Source organism: Vanellus vanellus, assembly GCF_965231255.1.
Source record: "Vanellus vanellus genome assembly, chromosome: 22".
Classification (NCBI taxonomy): domain Eukaryota; kingdom Metazoa; phylum Chordata; class Aves; order Charadriiformes; family Charadriidae; genus Vanellus; species Vanellus vanellus.
Window position 1 is genome coordinate 8798387 of NC_138927.1, and position 16941 is coordinate 8815327.

The 16941-nt window shown below is 42.1% G+C and overlaps 2 protein-coding genes across 2 annotated transcripts; both read right to left on the reverse strand.

Moving 5' to 3' along the window:
- Positions 1–1762: 1762 nt before the first annotated feature.
- MYCBP (MYC binding protein) lies at positions 1763–7096 on the reverse strand. The gene is made up of 5 exons (XM_082494013.1): positions 7049–7096; positions 6793–6865; positions 5059–5107; positions 4173–4302; positions 1763–1856 (listed from the first exon to the last, which is right to left on the reverse strand). Exons 1-5 carry the CDS (start codon positions 7061–7063, stop codon positions 1812–1814), a joined length of 312 nt encoding a protein of 103 aa, XP_082350139.1. The 5' UTR covers positions 7064–7096; the 3' UTR covers positions 1763–1811.
- Positions 7097–9734: 2638 nt separating this feature from the next.
- On the reverse strand, positions 9735–11297 carry GJA9 (gap junction protein alpha 9; the record flags this gene model as incomplete). The annotated part of the gene is made up of 1 exon (XM_082494129.1): positions 9735–11297. The coding sequence occupies one exon, from the start codon at positions 11295–11297 to the stop codon at positions 9735–9737; it is 1563 nt and encodes a 520-aa protein (XP_082350255.1).
- Between the last annotated feature and the right edge of the window lie 5644 nt (positions 11298–16941).

Below are 16941 nucleotides of genomic sequence, written 5' to 3' on the forward strand. Positions count from 1 at the left end.
TCCCCTCGACCAGCGTTACCGGGGGAGCGGCACTCTTCGTCCTCGTTACGCGGCCATTAATGTTCTGCCGGCGTCGTTGGTACGGGCAGGCAGCTCGACCGAAGCTTTAACAAATTAGTGTTACTTCATTCACACCCTAACTGAGCGCTCGCAAGGGAAGTGCGAGTGTGCGTCGCTGCCATCGCCGTGGCCGAGGGACCCGCCGTGCCCTGCAGAACGCCGCCTTTGCCGCGCCGCCAGGGCCGGTACCGCCGCCCGCAGGCGCTTTCCACAGCGGTATCCTCTCCCGCTTCTGCCTGCGGCAACCTAACACTAGGTACAGGTTATAACTTGCAAGTGAGCTTTCTTCTCTCCTTTGTCGCAGAATGTAAAGGAACATGGAATATTAGTGGTTCAGTTTAAATAAAATTAGTCGCTTAGTGTTAGGTCGCAGTGGCATACTACTTACATAGAACACACTTAGCGTTAGTAGCTGAAATTGCTGAGGCCTTAGGCCGCAAGCTGGGAGCTTTCACCTAAGTAAGTTCAACTTATTTTGAACTTCTACTTACTTACATAAAGGAAGGCCCTGAGATGGGGAGATAAGAAAGATATGGTCAGCTGAAACTCAACAAGATAAGAATAGTTAACAGCCCACCTAGAGACAAAAAGAATCCAATGAAGAACAAGACAACCCCAGACCATAAATTACCATTGAACCAGCTGATGCATGCAAGGCACATGAAGAACGTGTGAGATTTGTAAGGGTATCACCACCCACAAATGTCCTTGTTCTTGGTTCCTCTCCAGAGGCAGCTGTCCTTGTTGCTGTACCACTCAATTTTTTTTTTCCTTTGGATTACTGCCTGAGACTCTACTATGGGAAACCTAGGGTGAAGAAACCTCTTTAACACAGAAGGTGGGGCACCTTTTATGTTTGGGTTTTTTTTCCAGGTTTTTCTTCTTTGTTTGGAGTGGGGTTTTTTTGTTGTTGTTTTAAAGATTTAGCAGAGTATATTCCCCCAATTTTGCCCTCTTCTGGTCTCTTTAGATCAATAATAGGTAGAGTAGTAAGGTAAGCAACCATTACATTCATTAGCCCTTTATTTCAGTTGGTACATTGCCTTTAGCAAAAGTTCTGATCTATCCTACCACACCTGTAAAATAAGCTGCAAAACCTATCTTAGAAACAAATAAGTTAAACTAATATCCAGCACACAAGACAGCTACTGCACTCTTTCCCCCTCCCCTTCCTGTCATCAGTTGCCATTAAAGTACCTAGTTTTAGGATAGGAGACAAATGCAGCTCTTCAAAATGTATATTTTTTGTTGTAAAGGACAACTTTGCATTTCAGAAGAATTGTGAAGCCTGTTCAGGGAAACAAGGGCCACAGAACATAGAGGTGAAATTACAAATAACAAGTCTCACACACACACACCCCTCTTGGATTTTTTACCCTGCCTAGATTTTCCTTTCCCCCATTAGATGAATTAGAAAGCGTAACTCTCCACATCGTATTCTTACATGCACTACTCTGATTACACAGGACATCTGTTACAAGTACAAATTTTGTATTCTGTTCAGAACTGTCCAGGCAGTATCTGGATCAACTCTTCAAGGCCCAGATTCTAAAACAGGATCAGAGACATGAACTCCATGGAAATAGGTACACCCCATGCAAATTAAAAAGTGTAAGTTTAGTAAGTACTGCATCTCCAACAACAACAAAAAAACCCCACACAAACCCAAACAAAAAAAATAATAAAAAAAAAAGGACTGCAATTCTTAGGAAGCCCTTTATTAAGTCAAGGCATTAAAGGAGAAACTACTGTTATTCACCGTGCTTCTCGTCTTGAGGTGGTTCATACTGAGCCAGCTGTGGATTTAAAGAGAGGAATTTAGTTAGCTGCAACATTTCAGAGACACTGTTTACATTAAGAAATGTAGGAAAACATTTGGTCTGGAAGCATTCAATTTACTTTGTGCATTTTAATCCATCATTGGTATTTATGCAAGTCCATTTTCAAGTGAGGCAACAAAGTAACCCTTCCCTCAAAACATTAATTTGTCACGTTGTATAATCATGCAGTTATAACAAGGGTCCTTTTTAAATGCACTTGTTCTAGGTCTCATTAAGTACTTTTCATCTCAAATTGCAGCTGATAATGATCAATGCCTTATAAGCTTTGATTTCACTGAAATATGATTAAATAAAGCAGTCATTGTCATAGCATCAATACCCAAACTTACATTTCCTGCAATCATTCTAGCTTTCATTATGCCTTCTGGAGAGTATGGCCTAGGCAACTATGCACTAAAGTTATTTCCAAATAAACATATGGAGGTGTTTACTTGACCTCAGATACATTAAAGATAAGCTCAAGCTTCAAAAACAGTTCAAGCATTAGGACTCAGTCTCTGAAATATGTCGGTTCAGTTTCCTTAATTAAGATTCTTCCCTTCTGCAAATTGCAGAGTAGGTTAAAAATAAACAAAGTATGTTAAAAAAAAATAATCAAAATACTCATGTGTTTCTCATAGCAATACTAAATTACAGCAATCACTATGCCGCTAACAAGAACCACTAAAATAGCATTTTGTCCTTGTAGATTTTACCACAAAAGATGGCCAGTACACAACCCCAAAATCAGTTTTGTTTCTACAAAAGGCCTAACTATTGACTTCCTGCTCCTACCCCACCCAAGTACCTGACATTCTGACCAATAAATGTAAGGAAAAGAAGAAGTCTTCACAGATGAATGCAACAGAAGAACACCACCTATTTGGACATGATTCAAGTTACAAATAAATACACAGTTAAAGGCATGTATTTTATGCTAGAGAACTGCTAAATATATATATAAAAGAGCTAAACAGTAGTGTTCTCCCTGCGTTCTGTCCCTGTGAACTTCTACAGTATGTCATTAATGACAGGCAGAAGATGGTAGGGGAAAGAATGGAAAAAACACAAAAACATTAGTACTGAAAAACATGCAAAGTAAGAGTTATCATTTGAAGGCTGAAGAAGGCGAAAGCACAAAACCCCCAATGATTATAGAAAGCCTTACTTTCCTGCAACAAGTTTTGACCTCTTTAAGTTTTCTTTAAACAAGGACTCAGGTACTCTGCTTTTATGTGTCTACTTACTATCGGTTGCATTTTTAAGTCGGCTACACCGAGTGTACTGCTGGTCTATTGCTACTGTCCCTAAAATTCTGCTCTTTGCCATATTTCCTAGTAAGAAATAACAAATGTAGCTGTAAGAACTCACAGTGGGTAACAGAGAAGGAGGAGAGTTACTAGGACAGCAAGAGGGCACTCCAGATGAGAAATACAAAGGGGTAATGCCCAAGAATCCCTTCTCCCAGAACTAAGGTGGGGTAGTTGTCTCCCGGTAAAAACACTCATAGGGATCTTCACATGTAACAACAGCCATTCTCTTCCAACAAATGCATGGAAGCCTGTAGCAGCACATAAGCTACTAGCTTATTAAGGTTCTCAAAAGTTTCCTTCTTCAGTGTTGCCAGGTTTACAGTCAATGCCCTCAGGTAAAGGGAAGTTGCTCACATCTCAGAGCTGTTTTGGACAGCCTGTAGACCCATTAAAGAATGGCTCTGCCTTAATTAGCTCTTCAGACCCACTGTTGTTGCTGACAGAGGAATACCAGGGTCGTTTTAGCTGAAAAGTGCAAATTACTGTTCAAAGTGGATACGAGTACCTCCACTAGTAAGATTCTGTCATGTGCAAGCGTGTGCCAGGTCACAGAAACTAATATATAATACTCCTCCTTCAGTCTGCCTTTTGAAAGCCTTCATAATAGATACATTAGCTTTTTTTTTTTTTTTTTCAAAACTCATGTGGAAACATGAGCTACATAATATCAGACAACTTACAGACAGACAGGGCTGAATGAAGACATGGGATTAGCCTTGAGAACATATACTTTCACTAAATAAATAAAATCCCTAGTTTAGCAATACTATTCTGTGTTATAGAATATGAGAAGTATCCCATCTGAAAAAAAAATAATCTTTACTACGATGAATTCTATCAGCATTCCTCAGCCACCAGGCTAAACAATACAACAACACTTATCAGTTACTAACAGAAAGAAGTTATCTGTATTCTTAAGTATTAAGGTATTCTTGTACTGTGACATGGAACTACTGAGGAACACTAAGTAGACTGTTACCTTGGTTTTCAGTTTTTTATTTTCTTCCAACACAGCTTCATATTTTTCTTTCATCTCTGCCACTTCCAAGCGAAGTGCCTCTATTTCTGGATTCTCAGGAGCCGAAGCTCCTAGATGATGCTTCAGAAAGCTGATATTTAGATGTTAAGTATTTCTTCAGTTAGATAGCGTAACCACATTTTAGTTTTAACAGTTATGATGAAGTTAGTACTGCAATACATGTGACCAAAACTGCATCAAACCACTTAAGATTACTATAGTGCTTTTCGTCCTGCAGGATGAAGTTATAAAAATAAGAAAGCTTTTCAAGTTCAGTGGCATATTCCTAAAAAAAAACACCCCACAACCAAAAAAACCACAAACAAGACATCAGTATACACAGGACAAATACTTGTGTTTTACTGCATCCTCCTCTTCTTTTCCCCTCTTAAACACAGAAGTCTTGAAGAGTTAAAAGGAGTAACCAAAAAAACAGAAGGAATAGCCAAAAAGGGAGGCTGCTTAAAAATAGCAAGAACCAAAAGATGTTAATTTTTTTTTCCCTCTTGTATTATTAAAAGAAAAAAAATATGTGAAGAAGCCAACTTCAGAAGCCACAGATACTATAAGTACTCAAATCTAATGCTGCAGGTCTATGACATTCTGTAATGGCCTATAACTTAACTTCATAATTGCTGGCATTCTGACATGTGCAGTCCTCTTGCATCCCGTCAGACTTTCTGTTAGGTTGTAAGAATGCAATTATTAGCTAAAATGCATCCATAAAAGTCACATTCTCAACATAAGTCTTGTAAATGAGCCTCTCCAGTTCACCTACGAGTCAGAAGCAGGACTGCTGTTTCATGTCAAGTCTCTATGAACAATTCACAGAAGAGAAAAAGGATACTCCAGCGCACTATTTGGTTTCTCTGGCTCTTCATATAAGGCTACCAACACTGCAAATAGAAAATATTCAGCAATTGCAGGAAGTTCATGCAACTCTAAGTTTTTAAAACATGTTCCAACAGTCAGAAGGCATATAAGTTGTGTGCCACATTTATAGCACATTTTCACCTATATACTTCAACATAAAGAACAGGCCTGCTGTTTGTAAAGAACAGGGAACAAAGCATCCCACCCAGTAATAGCTAGACAGAGGTTTGTTGATCCCCTGACCACAGTCTTTGGTTATTCTAGCATGTAACACAAAACAGCCTGGACAGTTTTTACATATTCCACACACTACCCTAGTATTGGCTTTCATCAGCAAAATTGAAATTCTAACTATTTTGAGACTCTCCCTTTATAAACCATTACTTCCACTTAAGCAGCATCTTTGAACTGCAGGACAATATCAGCACTTCCGTAACTTTCAGCATAAAAGCAAACCTCCATTGAACACCTAGTTACCATCAGAGCAGGTGACACTGATAATCTTTACGGATGGGGGCTCTAGCAGCCAACAGAGTGCCAGAGAGGACAGGCACAAGCAGCAGTACCCTGACAGCTTAAATAGAACTAGCCATAAACATACCAACTCTGTATCTGGAGAACTCAGTCACATGACTATTCAGAAATTTCCCAAACTTAACCCCTCCCTCTCTTCACAGGGTTACACACATGGCTACAGAAGACATCTGCTTTCATAAATACTTAGATGCCCTTCTCCCAGTTTCAGATATCCAAATTGCACAGCTTTAAGCTAAGCACCTAAGTTAAAAACAAAATTAGGATACCACACTGCTTGGAAGACTTGTTTTGCCACCCCATAGGATGCTTAGTATTGCAACAGAAAGAAATCAAATAGTACCCACACACCAGGCCAAGAGTCTTAGCACAGCACATATTCGCTTGACATCCTAGATCTGCCGCTCCCTCTTTAAACAGCATATTCTTCCAGCAGGAATATTGATAGATTTTCTCCACACACAATCGGAAGGTTCTCAAAAAGACTTCAGAAGGATTTAAAGATGCTAAGCCATACAGAAAGGCAAAGTATGCATCAAGTTTAGCATCATCCTTTTCCCCATTCCAGCATGGACTGTCACTCTCAGAAAACTTAGGGGTTCATTAGTTTTAGGAGAAGTGCCAAACTCTAGTCAACAAAGGGTCCTTTTTAAACAGAGTGTTTTTAAGTGCACGTTTGGTGTCATTTCGTCTCAAGCATTTACTTTCTCTGGAGAGCTCTGGCAGAATAACAGCCCCCGAGACATCCAGCTGTTTCCAAGAGCGAGAAGAGAGAACAGCGCCTCGGCCGAGAGGTCCCCATCACACCACGCTAGGGGACGGCTCCGCCTCCCCGTTCCTCCCGTGTCTCCTCCGCTCCCGTGCCCCGCGCGACCCCGACACCCCACCGCGGGCAGCGGCCGCGCGCGCCGCCGGCAGGCGGTTAAGGCGCCCGCAGAGGGCCCCACCGCCCCCCACCTCACACCGCGCCGCCGGGGCGGGCCCCGCTGCCCGCCGCCGCGCATACGGCGCAGGAAGAGCGACCGGCTGCCCGGGGAGCCGGTGGAGAGCGCCGAGGGGCGGCCGCACCATAGCCGTGCTGGGGCGGCGGCCGCGCCACGAGGCGAACGGCCCCCGCCGGCGGAAGCGCCGGAAGAGCCGCCACCGGGCGGCACGACGCGGGCTGGAGACTTACCCTTGGTGAGCGTGTCCAGCACCCCCGACTTCTCCAGGTACCGGCGGAACTGCTCCCGCTTGGAGTCCGCGGCCTGAGGGAGGACGCCCACACGGTCAGATCGGCGGCGCCCCCCCCCTCAGCTACGGAGGCGGCTGGTGAGACCCGGCCGGCCGGCCGCCCTCTCCGCCGCGGGGGCGGCACGAGGAGCCGAGCCGGTGCCAGTCCGCGGCCTGCCCCGCCGCGCCGACCCCGCCGCCGGCGCGCTCCCTCCTACCTTGCAATGCGCCATCTAACCCGCACCGCGCCTGCCCCAGTCTCGCGCCTGCGCCCTGCTCTCTTACGGCGCGAGGCTTCCACCCGTTACCACAGCGACAGGCGAGCGGTGCCGCCCGCGGCCGCGCCCCCGGATCGCCGCCTCCCGCCGGGCCCCCCCCCCCCGCGCCCGGAGACGTCCCGGCGCTGCGGCGGATGTCCCGCTCCGCCCCGCGCTCGCCTCCGGGCACACAACCGCGCTCCGCCGCCGGCGGTCCCGGAGCTCGCGCTACCGGGCGGGCGGCGCCGCCGCGGCGGGTCCGGTCAGCCACGGGTGGAGCCTGCGGCCTGTCAGCGACTGGAGCTGCCGGAGAACGCGCCGGGAGAGGAGCTGCCGCAGCGGAGGCGCCGGGCCGAGGCGCTCCCGAGAGACGCGGCGGAACCTTCGCGCTGAAAATAAAGCCTTTTGCCGTCGCCGCTTTTAAAAAACGGAAGCGGTTACACCGGTTTATTTCTGTGAAACGCTGTGGTATCTACTGAACGGTAAGATTTGTTAATTATAAAAATCAAAAGAAGAAGCAACCGAATAATCCCGCACCTGCCGGATTGGGGTCTTTCCCCGCTTTTTCTGCGCGCTCTTCTGCAGTGTCTTCAGTCCTCACAGGGATTAAGTTACACGTTTCTGTTGGCAACGTGCTGTGATGACATAGAACGTTTGGCCCGTGTCCACGCAAAAGGGAAGTTAAGAAAAACCCTGTTAGCAGCAGGAAAACAAATTCTTTTGTATCTTGTCGAATTAACATAAGTGCAAATGCCGTATGTGAGCATCTAAATATTAATTTGCTATTATTTAGACACTGGGAGTGGAGTGCCTTAAATACTAGGCTTTTTATTACAGACACATTAAACGCAAAACATGCAAAAAATGCACAGTTATTGCCCACAGAAACTTATGCATCAAGAAGGGCAATAAGTAAAGCCACAGTAGCAGCATTAACTCAGCTAAATCATGTGTTATATTTACATACGTTTCTATATATTACACAATGTTAAATTTTACAGTGTAAGCTGAATTACATAAGGCTGTATTTATGTATATACATACAGCAATACTAGAAGTGAGAAGAACAGCTGCTGGCAGGAAGTCTACAGTGAACAGTTCTAATAGTATTGATGTGTATTTCTTATCTGAACAGGGTCAAATTAATGCTGCTGCTGCAAGCCAAAGAGTCTTTTAGGTTTTCTGGATCCTTTTTTTCCTAATATTGTACAGCCTTCAGCCAGTCTGAAACATGGCTGGCTTGTAACCATAATGATAATGCACATGAAGAATTTAATGATGTCATAACATCATGATTCTACATCTCACAAATTATTTTTCCAGTACATGTACAGTAAGTCAAATCCACTAGTAAAAAATATACTTGTATACACTAATGCATTCCAGATGTGACCACCTCGCCAAGTATTTGCAGCCTGTCAGTGTTGTGCGACTCAAGTAAATTTATTTCATTCATAGAAGTCTCAATTACAAATGTAACACAGAGTTTTGTTCATCTTTCCCTCCTTTATTATTTCAAGATGTTTCATGGAACTTGCCTTACACTATACGGACTGCACCATCAAGTGGATGAATGTCCTTTATTCATTTTATTACCCCCCTAGAAAGCATAAATGGAAATGCCCCTTCTAAACAATTATAAGCATTCTTTGATTTAAAAGTTTGTCAGAATTCGGGGGACAGATAGAACCCATAGCATTCAGAAAAGGAGTAGTTTTACAGTTCGATAAACCTTCTATATGGGTTGTTGTTTTTTTTTTTTTACATTGTGCTACCATTTTTTCTTTTTACTTTTTTTTTTTTTTTTTTTTAAGATAGTAAGCCTTCTGGTTTGTGGAATCCAAAATTTCTGATTAGAAAATTTCAGTAACTTGTTTTCTGATTAAAAAAAGAAAAAAAAATGCTGGCTTATTAGTGTTGTGCAGATTCTCAGAATTAAAGCTCACAACTCATTTGTATTTCATGATGCTTTAAAAATGTAATAGTGTGTTTAACGGTAATAGTATAGCATAAGAGATTCACTCTGATTTTTCTGTTGAGGAAGTTGGTTGTGATACACTGAAAAAAATGTGTACCCTGGAGTCAGAGAATTAGTGATACATGTATCAAATGTTTTGTTCTTTTTGTATTTAACACAGTTCAAACAGCAGAATATGTTTGACATTCTGCTTTCAGACAGCTATCAAATGTCTGAATTCTCAGAGAGATTAAGCAGAAACGTATTAACCAATAATTAATTTCTCCTGAGAGCCCCAGTCCCGTATTTAGCCTAATTTCATTTACTGGTCTTTGTAAAATATATGGTTCGACTGTAAATTTTGTCTTCTACTTTTATTCAGTTTAAATAGTATCAGCTGTGATTTTATGCCTGATTTTTCCTAATATGTGGACTTATATGATGTATGTTTTCCTTTCTAGCTGAAAGGGTAGTGCAGAAGTTATATGCTGAGGTCTAAGCCACCCTTTCATTACAAAGGAAGTAAAGAGACTTTAAAAGTTACTTAGCTAATATTCAAAGGGATACACAGCTTTTCTATCTATGTGAAACAGCTGGTTAAAGTTGAAAGATTTGGCTACTCCCATACATAGGTCTTTCTTATGTCACAATGTTCAGTAATTATCCCAGCATTGACTAGTGCAATTCACACTATATTTGAAGATCAGTGGGGGCACGCCTGCTGCTGGCATTACTTGACAGTGACAATCGCCTAGACAGAGAGAAGGGCTTAGAACTATCACAGTTTCTACTATGTTTAGATTCTGAGCTCACCTCCCCTGTCGAGTCAGGAGTGTCTGGCCGGCTAGAATTTTTTACATCAGCATTGTAAGGAGGTTGGGCTTTGTTTGCACTGAAACTGCTTTGTCTTCTGTTGCTGTTTTTTGGAAGAGAATTTGTTGAAGATCCTGCGCTCTCAACCATTGCCGAGCAGTTCCAAGATGAACCGATTCCATGATGTCTTCTGAAACCAGTAACAGGAAAAGTTGTATCAGCTTGCAGCGATGTTTGAGATGGCATTTCAGCAAAGCTTCTCAAGCACGTGCTCAAAGCTATATCTGCATTCTGAGTACCAACAAGGAAATGTTTATTTTCGGCTTCTTTTTGGGCACCACGCACTTCAGTCCCAAGCTTGCCAAACAAGCCTTCATTATTATTTGTGCTGGTATTTTGAGTCTGATTGTCTAAAGCATTTGTGGCTGGCCTCTTCTTTGGTGATTTATTTTCCTGATTGTGATGCGTGTAGCTGCTGCTGCTTTCTGTACGGTTATTTTGCACAGACTGAAACACGGGAGGAGAATTTAGAACTGGATAGACAGCAGTGTCAGTTTGCTTTTCCATTAAAAAGCTATAACTGCTAAGTGCAGAAGGAACAGTTTTTTGAGGGGTGGTGGATATTGCCAAAGAAGAATGCGGTATCACAGAGTATTTCTTAGATTTGTTTACATAGAATTTGTCAGGGTCATCCTTGTTTTTATTCTGCCCGCAGATTCCCATTTTAATTTTTCGGAATCCTAGGTGGATAATCTCTAGGATATTTAAAAGCAATGATACAGTCGCTATTGATTGCATGAATAATATGAACACTGTCTTTTCTGTTGGTCTAGATACGAAGCAGTCAACTGTGTTTGGACATGGATCTCTCTGACATTTATAAAGGGGATCTAGATGAAAGCCATAAAGAAGATACTGCCCAATCATAAAACCAACTTCCACTGCAGATCTTGTGAAAATATGTATCACATAAGTGCAGAGCAAAGAACCTCTCAGGGGTGCTTTGTTTAGCTTTCTTTGATCCAATTGCCGGAGTTCTCTCTCCAGCCTTTTCCGATTTTCAGTCATTTCTAATTCAGTGCTTTCGAGTTCCACTCTTACTTGAGCTTTCTTTTTTTGCCTTTCTTTTTCCAAGGCTCTTAGTCTGTATAAGGCATGACCCATATACATCAAGGAAGGGGAAGACACAAATATAACTTGCAAGACCCAGTATCTTATGAGAGAGATAGGAAAGGCCTCATCATAGCACACGTTTCTGCAACCAGGTTGCTCAGTATTGCATATAAATTCTGATTGTTCATCGTTCCAAACATCCTCAGTTGCCACTCCAAGGACAAGCATTCGAAATATAAAGAGGATCGTTAGCCAAATCTTTCCAATAATAGTGGAATGAATGTGGACCTCCTCTAAAATGCCTCCAAGGAAATTCCAGTCTCCCATGGTTATTCTGCCATCTTAACACTACAATGTATGGGAGAAAAAAGTATCAGTCATTGTAAAAGCTGCAGTCCTTAACAGATTATGAAAAAAATTACTGTGGGAAAAACCATCATATCTCACATTGTAACCATGGCAACATGACCCCACTGCTCATTGATAATCTAGGTATTATTCTCTCTCATCTACAAGATGGAGAAGTACCTCATCCACCCATGTCCAATTTACCAGTAAAAGACATCCTGATAAGCACATCGCTATGAGGTATTAAACACCCTCAGTCTGCATCAAATCAGTGGAAGCTAAGGTGCCTGACTTGTAGCAGGATTTTTAGAGCATTGTGCAGTCCATTTGAACCATCATCCAACAGCAGTGTAAGAGCAGTGCGTTCATGTTTAGGACACTTATGAAGGTAGAGGAATATTTCCCAGTCCTCCTTTTTGGATGTTCAGGGTGCCACGTCACAGCTGAAGCTACAGTAATGTCCAATTACTGTTTTGCAGTGAAAATTGGTTATACGAAGGAACTTGAGAGGGAATAAAACATCATGCTAAAATTGCACTGTTAAATTGAAAAATATGTTTAAGCATATAGTTTGGCGCAGACAATTGCTTTTAGTTTGCGATGTCAACAATCAACAAATAAATAGAATCACCATAGTCAGTCCAATTTCCTCTGATCAATGATACCTGCATTTGAAATACAGAACAGAGTGCCTAGGTGACAAGCGTTGCTACCTTTGGCCCATGTTCCGTGAAAAATAAATTACTTATGCAGAATTTCTCTACCTGCATTTTCCTAAATTATCATCATCTGAGTACTGATAAACTGGCAATATATGTGTGTAATCACACGTCTCACCTTTCTTTCATATGTTTGTTTCTTTCTCCGTTACAGGATTTTAAATTAATTTTCCATGTTCATGTTATTGTGTCTGCTAACGAAAATCTTTCTCTTTTTTATGTTCAGGGATAACCAGTACGTCTGTAGATTTACCTTTTCATTTTATGTACAGTAAAATTCAACAGAATTCAGTTACACTAAAACTGGAATAATCTGATTTTATTTTTTTTTTAGGATAAAGGTGGTTTAACACAGTATTTTCTGTTCAAATGGGATTCATTTTCACCCTGTAAAACAGGAGTATTAAGAAATCAAATGGAAGCTGCAGTCTTACGGCCGCAATACTGATGACTATAGAGGAACCTTTATGTTAAGGCAGCCTAATAAACATGAAAATACTCTCGCAAATTGATATACAAATAGGAAAGGTAGACATTTTTTAAAAACAGTGAAATTAAAAATAAATGGGAAATTAAAAATAAAACATACCTTTCTTTACAAAAATGCGTAAAGTTGAAGAACTGTGGTGTCCGATAAAGTTACAACCCCTGCCACCTTCCGTCCATGTGAGTAAATTTCACATTATAAGCAGTTTATTTTGCTACAGGAGCAAGTGATGGAGCATGAGCTTTGCACACTGAATTTATATTTGCTAGGGATGGAGGGAGGAGAAAATCAATCTGTGGTCCAGTCTGCTACTGCTCCAAGAGTAATTTAACTATCACCGGTGAAAGGATCTCATTTAAAAAGGCTAGAAATGAAAAATCTGCAGCTTTAAGCAGAACTTCCTTCAGATTATCCTCCCCTCTCCAGCACCTTCCAAATTTTAAGAACAATATCAGCCTTAGACAAACAGAATAAAATAAAACTTTCAGATTGAGTTTTAGTTTACATATCTCAGTAGCAGCAAACACTGGGCTTGCCTATGCCAAAGCCAAGAAGGTAAATCTTCCCAAATACTATAATTGTAAATTTCTGCAGACAGTCTGTTCTCCTGGAATGGCTTAGCACCACACTCCTGATGTAAAAATTCAATGATAGTACTTTTGGCCCCTCTAAACTCACTCCCTCTTCATAGACAGCATCTGTCCTTATATTCTACAATTCTGCACCTCTCTACTCTCCTTACACCATCTTATTTGCAGTACTGACTTCTTTAAAACATCATGAACATGCCAACTTTTTTACAACATTTTCCCCGCCTGTGTAATTCAGTATTTCTTTTTAGGAGCGACTCATTATCATTCCAGTCTAAGTGTTGGACATACTAAAAATGTCAGTCATTCTTCTTGATAGCAATACTTATCTATAGCCTGTAAAAACAGACCAGGAGACACAAGTCCCCTTTTTATCCCAGGCCTTATTATATTTTCCAGTATAAAAGAGTGCATGGACTGCCTAGTCTCAAAGAACAGGGATTTTCTAAGTGTTTAGGAATTCAAGGGCCACATATCTTAATTGATATAATTGTTCACAGTTTATAACCTACGTTGTTAACTTTTTCTTTAAAACTCCTTCCTTTCTTATTCTTTACATCAGACTGATCTTTGCAGCAGAGTCACCCTGCAACTCAGGTGAATAAATTGAATAAATGGGTTTGTTCTACTGAAGAATCTGCTTACTTTCAGTAAAAGGTTCGGTAAAGCTATACACTATACATCCTCCCCATGTCAGCGCATAGCAGAATTAGCAATGGAACCCACAGTTGCACCTGTACTCCCCAAACTTACCATTCTCTGTGTCTCCCTAGAGGAGGATAAAGATGGAGCTACTGGAACAGAATGAATATTCCCTATCCTAAATTACCCTTCACTGAGTTTAAAAAAAGGAAAGGTTAACATGGAGGAGGAGAAAGTGGAAGAATGGCGTTGGAAGTTCTACAGGCTAAAGATACATAGAATCATAGAATAGTTTAGGTCAGAAGGGACCTCAAAATATCGCCTAGTCCAAACCTTCTGCCACAGGCAGGGACTTCTTTCACTTGATCAGGTTGCTCAAAGCCCCATCCAACCTGAGTTTGAACACTTCCAATGATGGGCTATTCACTACTTCTCTGGCAACCTGTTCCAGTGTTTCACCACACTCATCGTAATTAATTTCTTCCTTTGCTTACATAAAGATTCTAAGAGTAAATGCTGTCTTTAAAAAGTCCCTCCAGCATGCAGGGATAGATCACAGCTCGTAAAATGAGCTGATGCATGAAAATTATTTAAGAGAGCTTAAAATCTACACAAATGGGGAGGGGGGGTTGAGCCGATTGGATTGCTACAGTGTATTTGGGGACTGATGTTTGGCTGGGAAACACCCTTTCAAACACTCTAAACTTTAGGAAATGCCTGCAAAAAATGTTGGGGAGATGGGAAGACAGAGACCTTGTTTTAGAAAAGGAAAGGCAGGGAAATAAGTATGCTTGTTTTATGTACAAAGATTGTCCCGGAGCCACCGTTAGCAGTGCAATGGCCAAGGCTATGGCCTTGTTAGGCATGCCTGGTGGTAATGTGTAACTCTACCGCTAGGATCAATATGAGGTAAGAAGTATATCTAGGACTGTAATGCTCTTTTAGATGATTCTTCTCAGCACCCTGCAAAAATGTGTCACTGATCTAAGTGTCCTGTATAGGTTAAACTTCCTCTACTGAGAACTCTAAAAAGCTAATCGTTATCTTTTAATTTTGGTGCTGAGGATCAGTCAATAGGTCACGTCCGATTTCATAGTTAAATGACAGGTTGCCTGGAAGTATTCGATCATTTTGGCAAGCTATCAGACTACAGCCAGCCATTTCTATTAAGTACTTAAGGCAGGCTTCTAAACATATGTCTCTTCTATCAAGTACCTAAAGTAGGTTTCTAAACATTTTTCTGCTATTGGTGAAAAAAATCCTAAGTTCGTTGAACTGGTCCATGGACCCCCCCACCCCACCTCCTGCAAAGATGCTGAAGCTTCGTTTGAAAATCCCGAGCATTCTGTGAGACTAAACTACAGTGCCTGGGAATCTACTTGTTCTGTAAAAGATAAATGTTAAGTCAAACATTTAACAATCTGCACATAATACTCTGGGATGCATTATCTCCTTTAAAATAGTATTTCAGTCAAATGACAACAAGTTGTGAGGGAAAATTAATTCAAGAGCCAATGGCAATTTTATAACACCATTGCTGCTCTTTACATCAGTCCAGACATTTTGCAGATGTGACTATTTACACAAACTGTCATACCAACATTCAGTGTTTAGTAACAAAATACTTAGTGATATAAGGAGAGAAAACTTGTTTTTCTTCCAGCTCTAGAAGCTCCCTCACTGGCTTTTCATTGATGGGGGATTTGCTGCAAAACATCCCCCAAACTTTAACGACTATATTATGTTTCCTTAGCTTAGGGTCAAACACCACAAAAATCGTTCAATTGTGGAAATATTCTCTGAAGATCAAGACCTTTTTATTCCTACTCATCAATAATGTTCACTTTATGTGTACAATTGATTTTTGTTTTCTACCGTATTTGGCTGACCCACAAGGCCAGCTAGATAACTAGAGGCACAAACATCAGTTATGTGTCCTACATGCTTTCAGGGTAGTGTCAACTCATTCCCACAGTTTTCTTTCAGTAGTGAAGAGAGGATCACAAATGATAAACTGCAACGAGAAATTTGAACAACTATACTACCCAATATTGTCTTTAGAACTGCCAAATCCAGTGGTACTGTGTTTGAAGACAGACCAGAGAATACCATTTAAAGACCGAGGCACATGGTCTTCACTTTCTTCTGTCTTCTGCACTGGCTTTTTGATTGCTGAGATACACATACAAATCAGTAGGTGGAGATTTGTGGTTTTGCTTTTAGGAGGAAAAGAGCTCTGGGGGAGGAAGGAGCGGGGAGCTGGGAAGGGCACCAGGCCTGGCCAAGGGAGTTTGGAGCTGTGAAGCAACAGCTTCTCTCCTTCCCTTTCTCAGGCCTTCGGTGCTTCAGTCTGCAGATTTTGCTCCTCCATAAGAGCATCTGTGAAGGAGCCAGGGCAGGGAGTTCCGAGGTGTGGCTGTGTTTTTCCGTTCCACCTTCTGTTTGCTCTGCAGCAGGCACTGCCTGGGGCCACACAGGGATGGTGGGGAATAGTACTTTTCTAGCCTCTAGCTGTCTTGAGAGAGAGATGATGTCCTCAAAAACCTCAAGCTGATCATGCAGTGGTGGTTTATGTTGTCCAGGGATCTGCCTGGTATGATTTCTGGACATTGGTGGGTTTCCTGGACTTCAGTGGTGCCTTCTGCTCTTAAAGATGTTGGTTGCGACGCTGCAAAGACCCTGGCCCTACCTTCAGCCAGGGTCTCATGGGTTTTATCTGCTCCAAGGGCTCCTTCTTCCCCAGGATCTCTCACAGCATGTTCCCCTCCAGCCTGAGCTACACGCAGGGAGAGCGCCTTGCAGCAGTTGGTGCACTTGCTCCAGCCTCGCTGGCCTGGGAGGGAAGGCTGGGCAGGGAATGCTGTCAGAGAGCCTGATCTTTAGTGAGCTAGCTGCTTGCACTGGATGCTATGAACCTCTACAGCCAAGACTTGGACATCCCTCCCAGGGGTTACACAAGGCCAAGGGGAGAGGGTTACATGAGTGAGCGAGCGCACCTGAGGCACGGGTAGGAAACAGAACAAGCACGCTGGTGGCAGCCTGAGGAGCAAGCTCAAGTGGCTGTGGCATTTGAATTCCACTTTTAAACGTCTCTTTTTGCTTGTTGTTAAATGCTGTTACAGGCACGTTTGTGCACATGCTTATGCTAGGGTTATCAGCTGAGCCGGGCAGGATCTCCATGGGCG

Coding starts and splice junctions, on each gene's coding strand:
- MYCBP (XM_082494013.1), bottom strand. Junction 4,303..5,058: donor AAACCAAATAGTGCGCTGGA/GTATCCTTTTTC, acceptor TCTAAATATCAG/CTTTCTGAAGCATCATCTAG. Junction 1,857..4,172: donor ATAAAAAACTGAAAACCAAG/GTAACAGTCTAC, acceptor TTAAATCCACAG/CTGGCTCAGTATGAACCACC.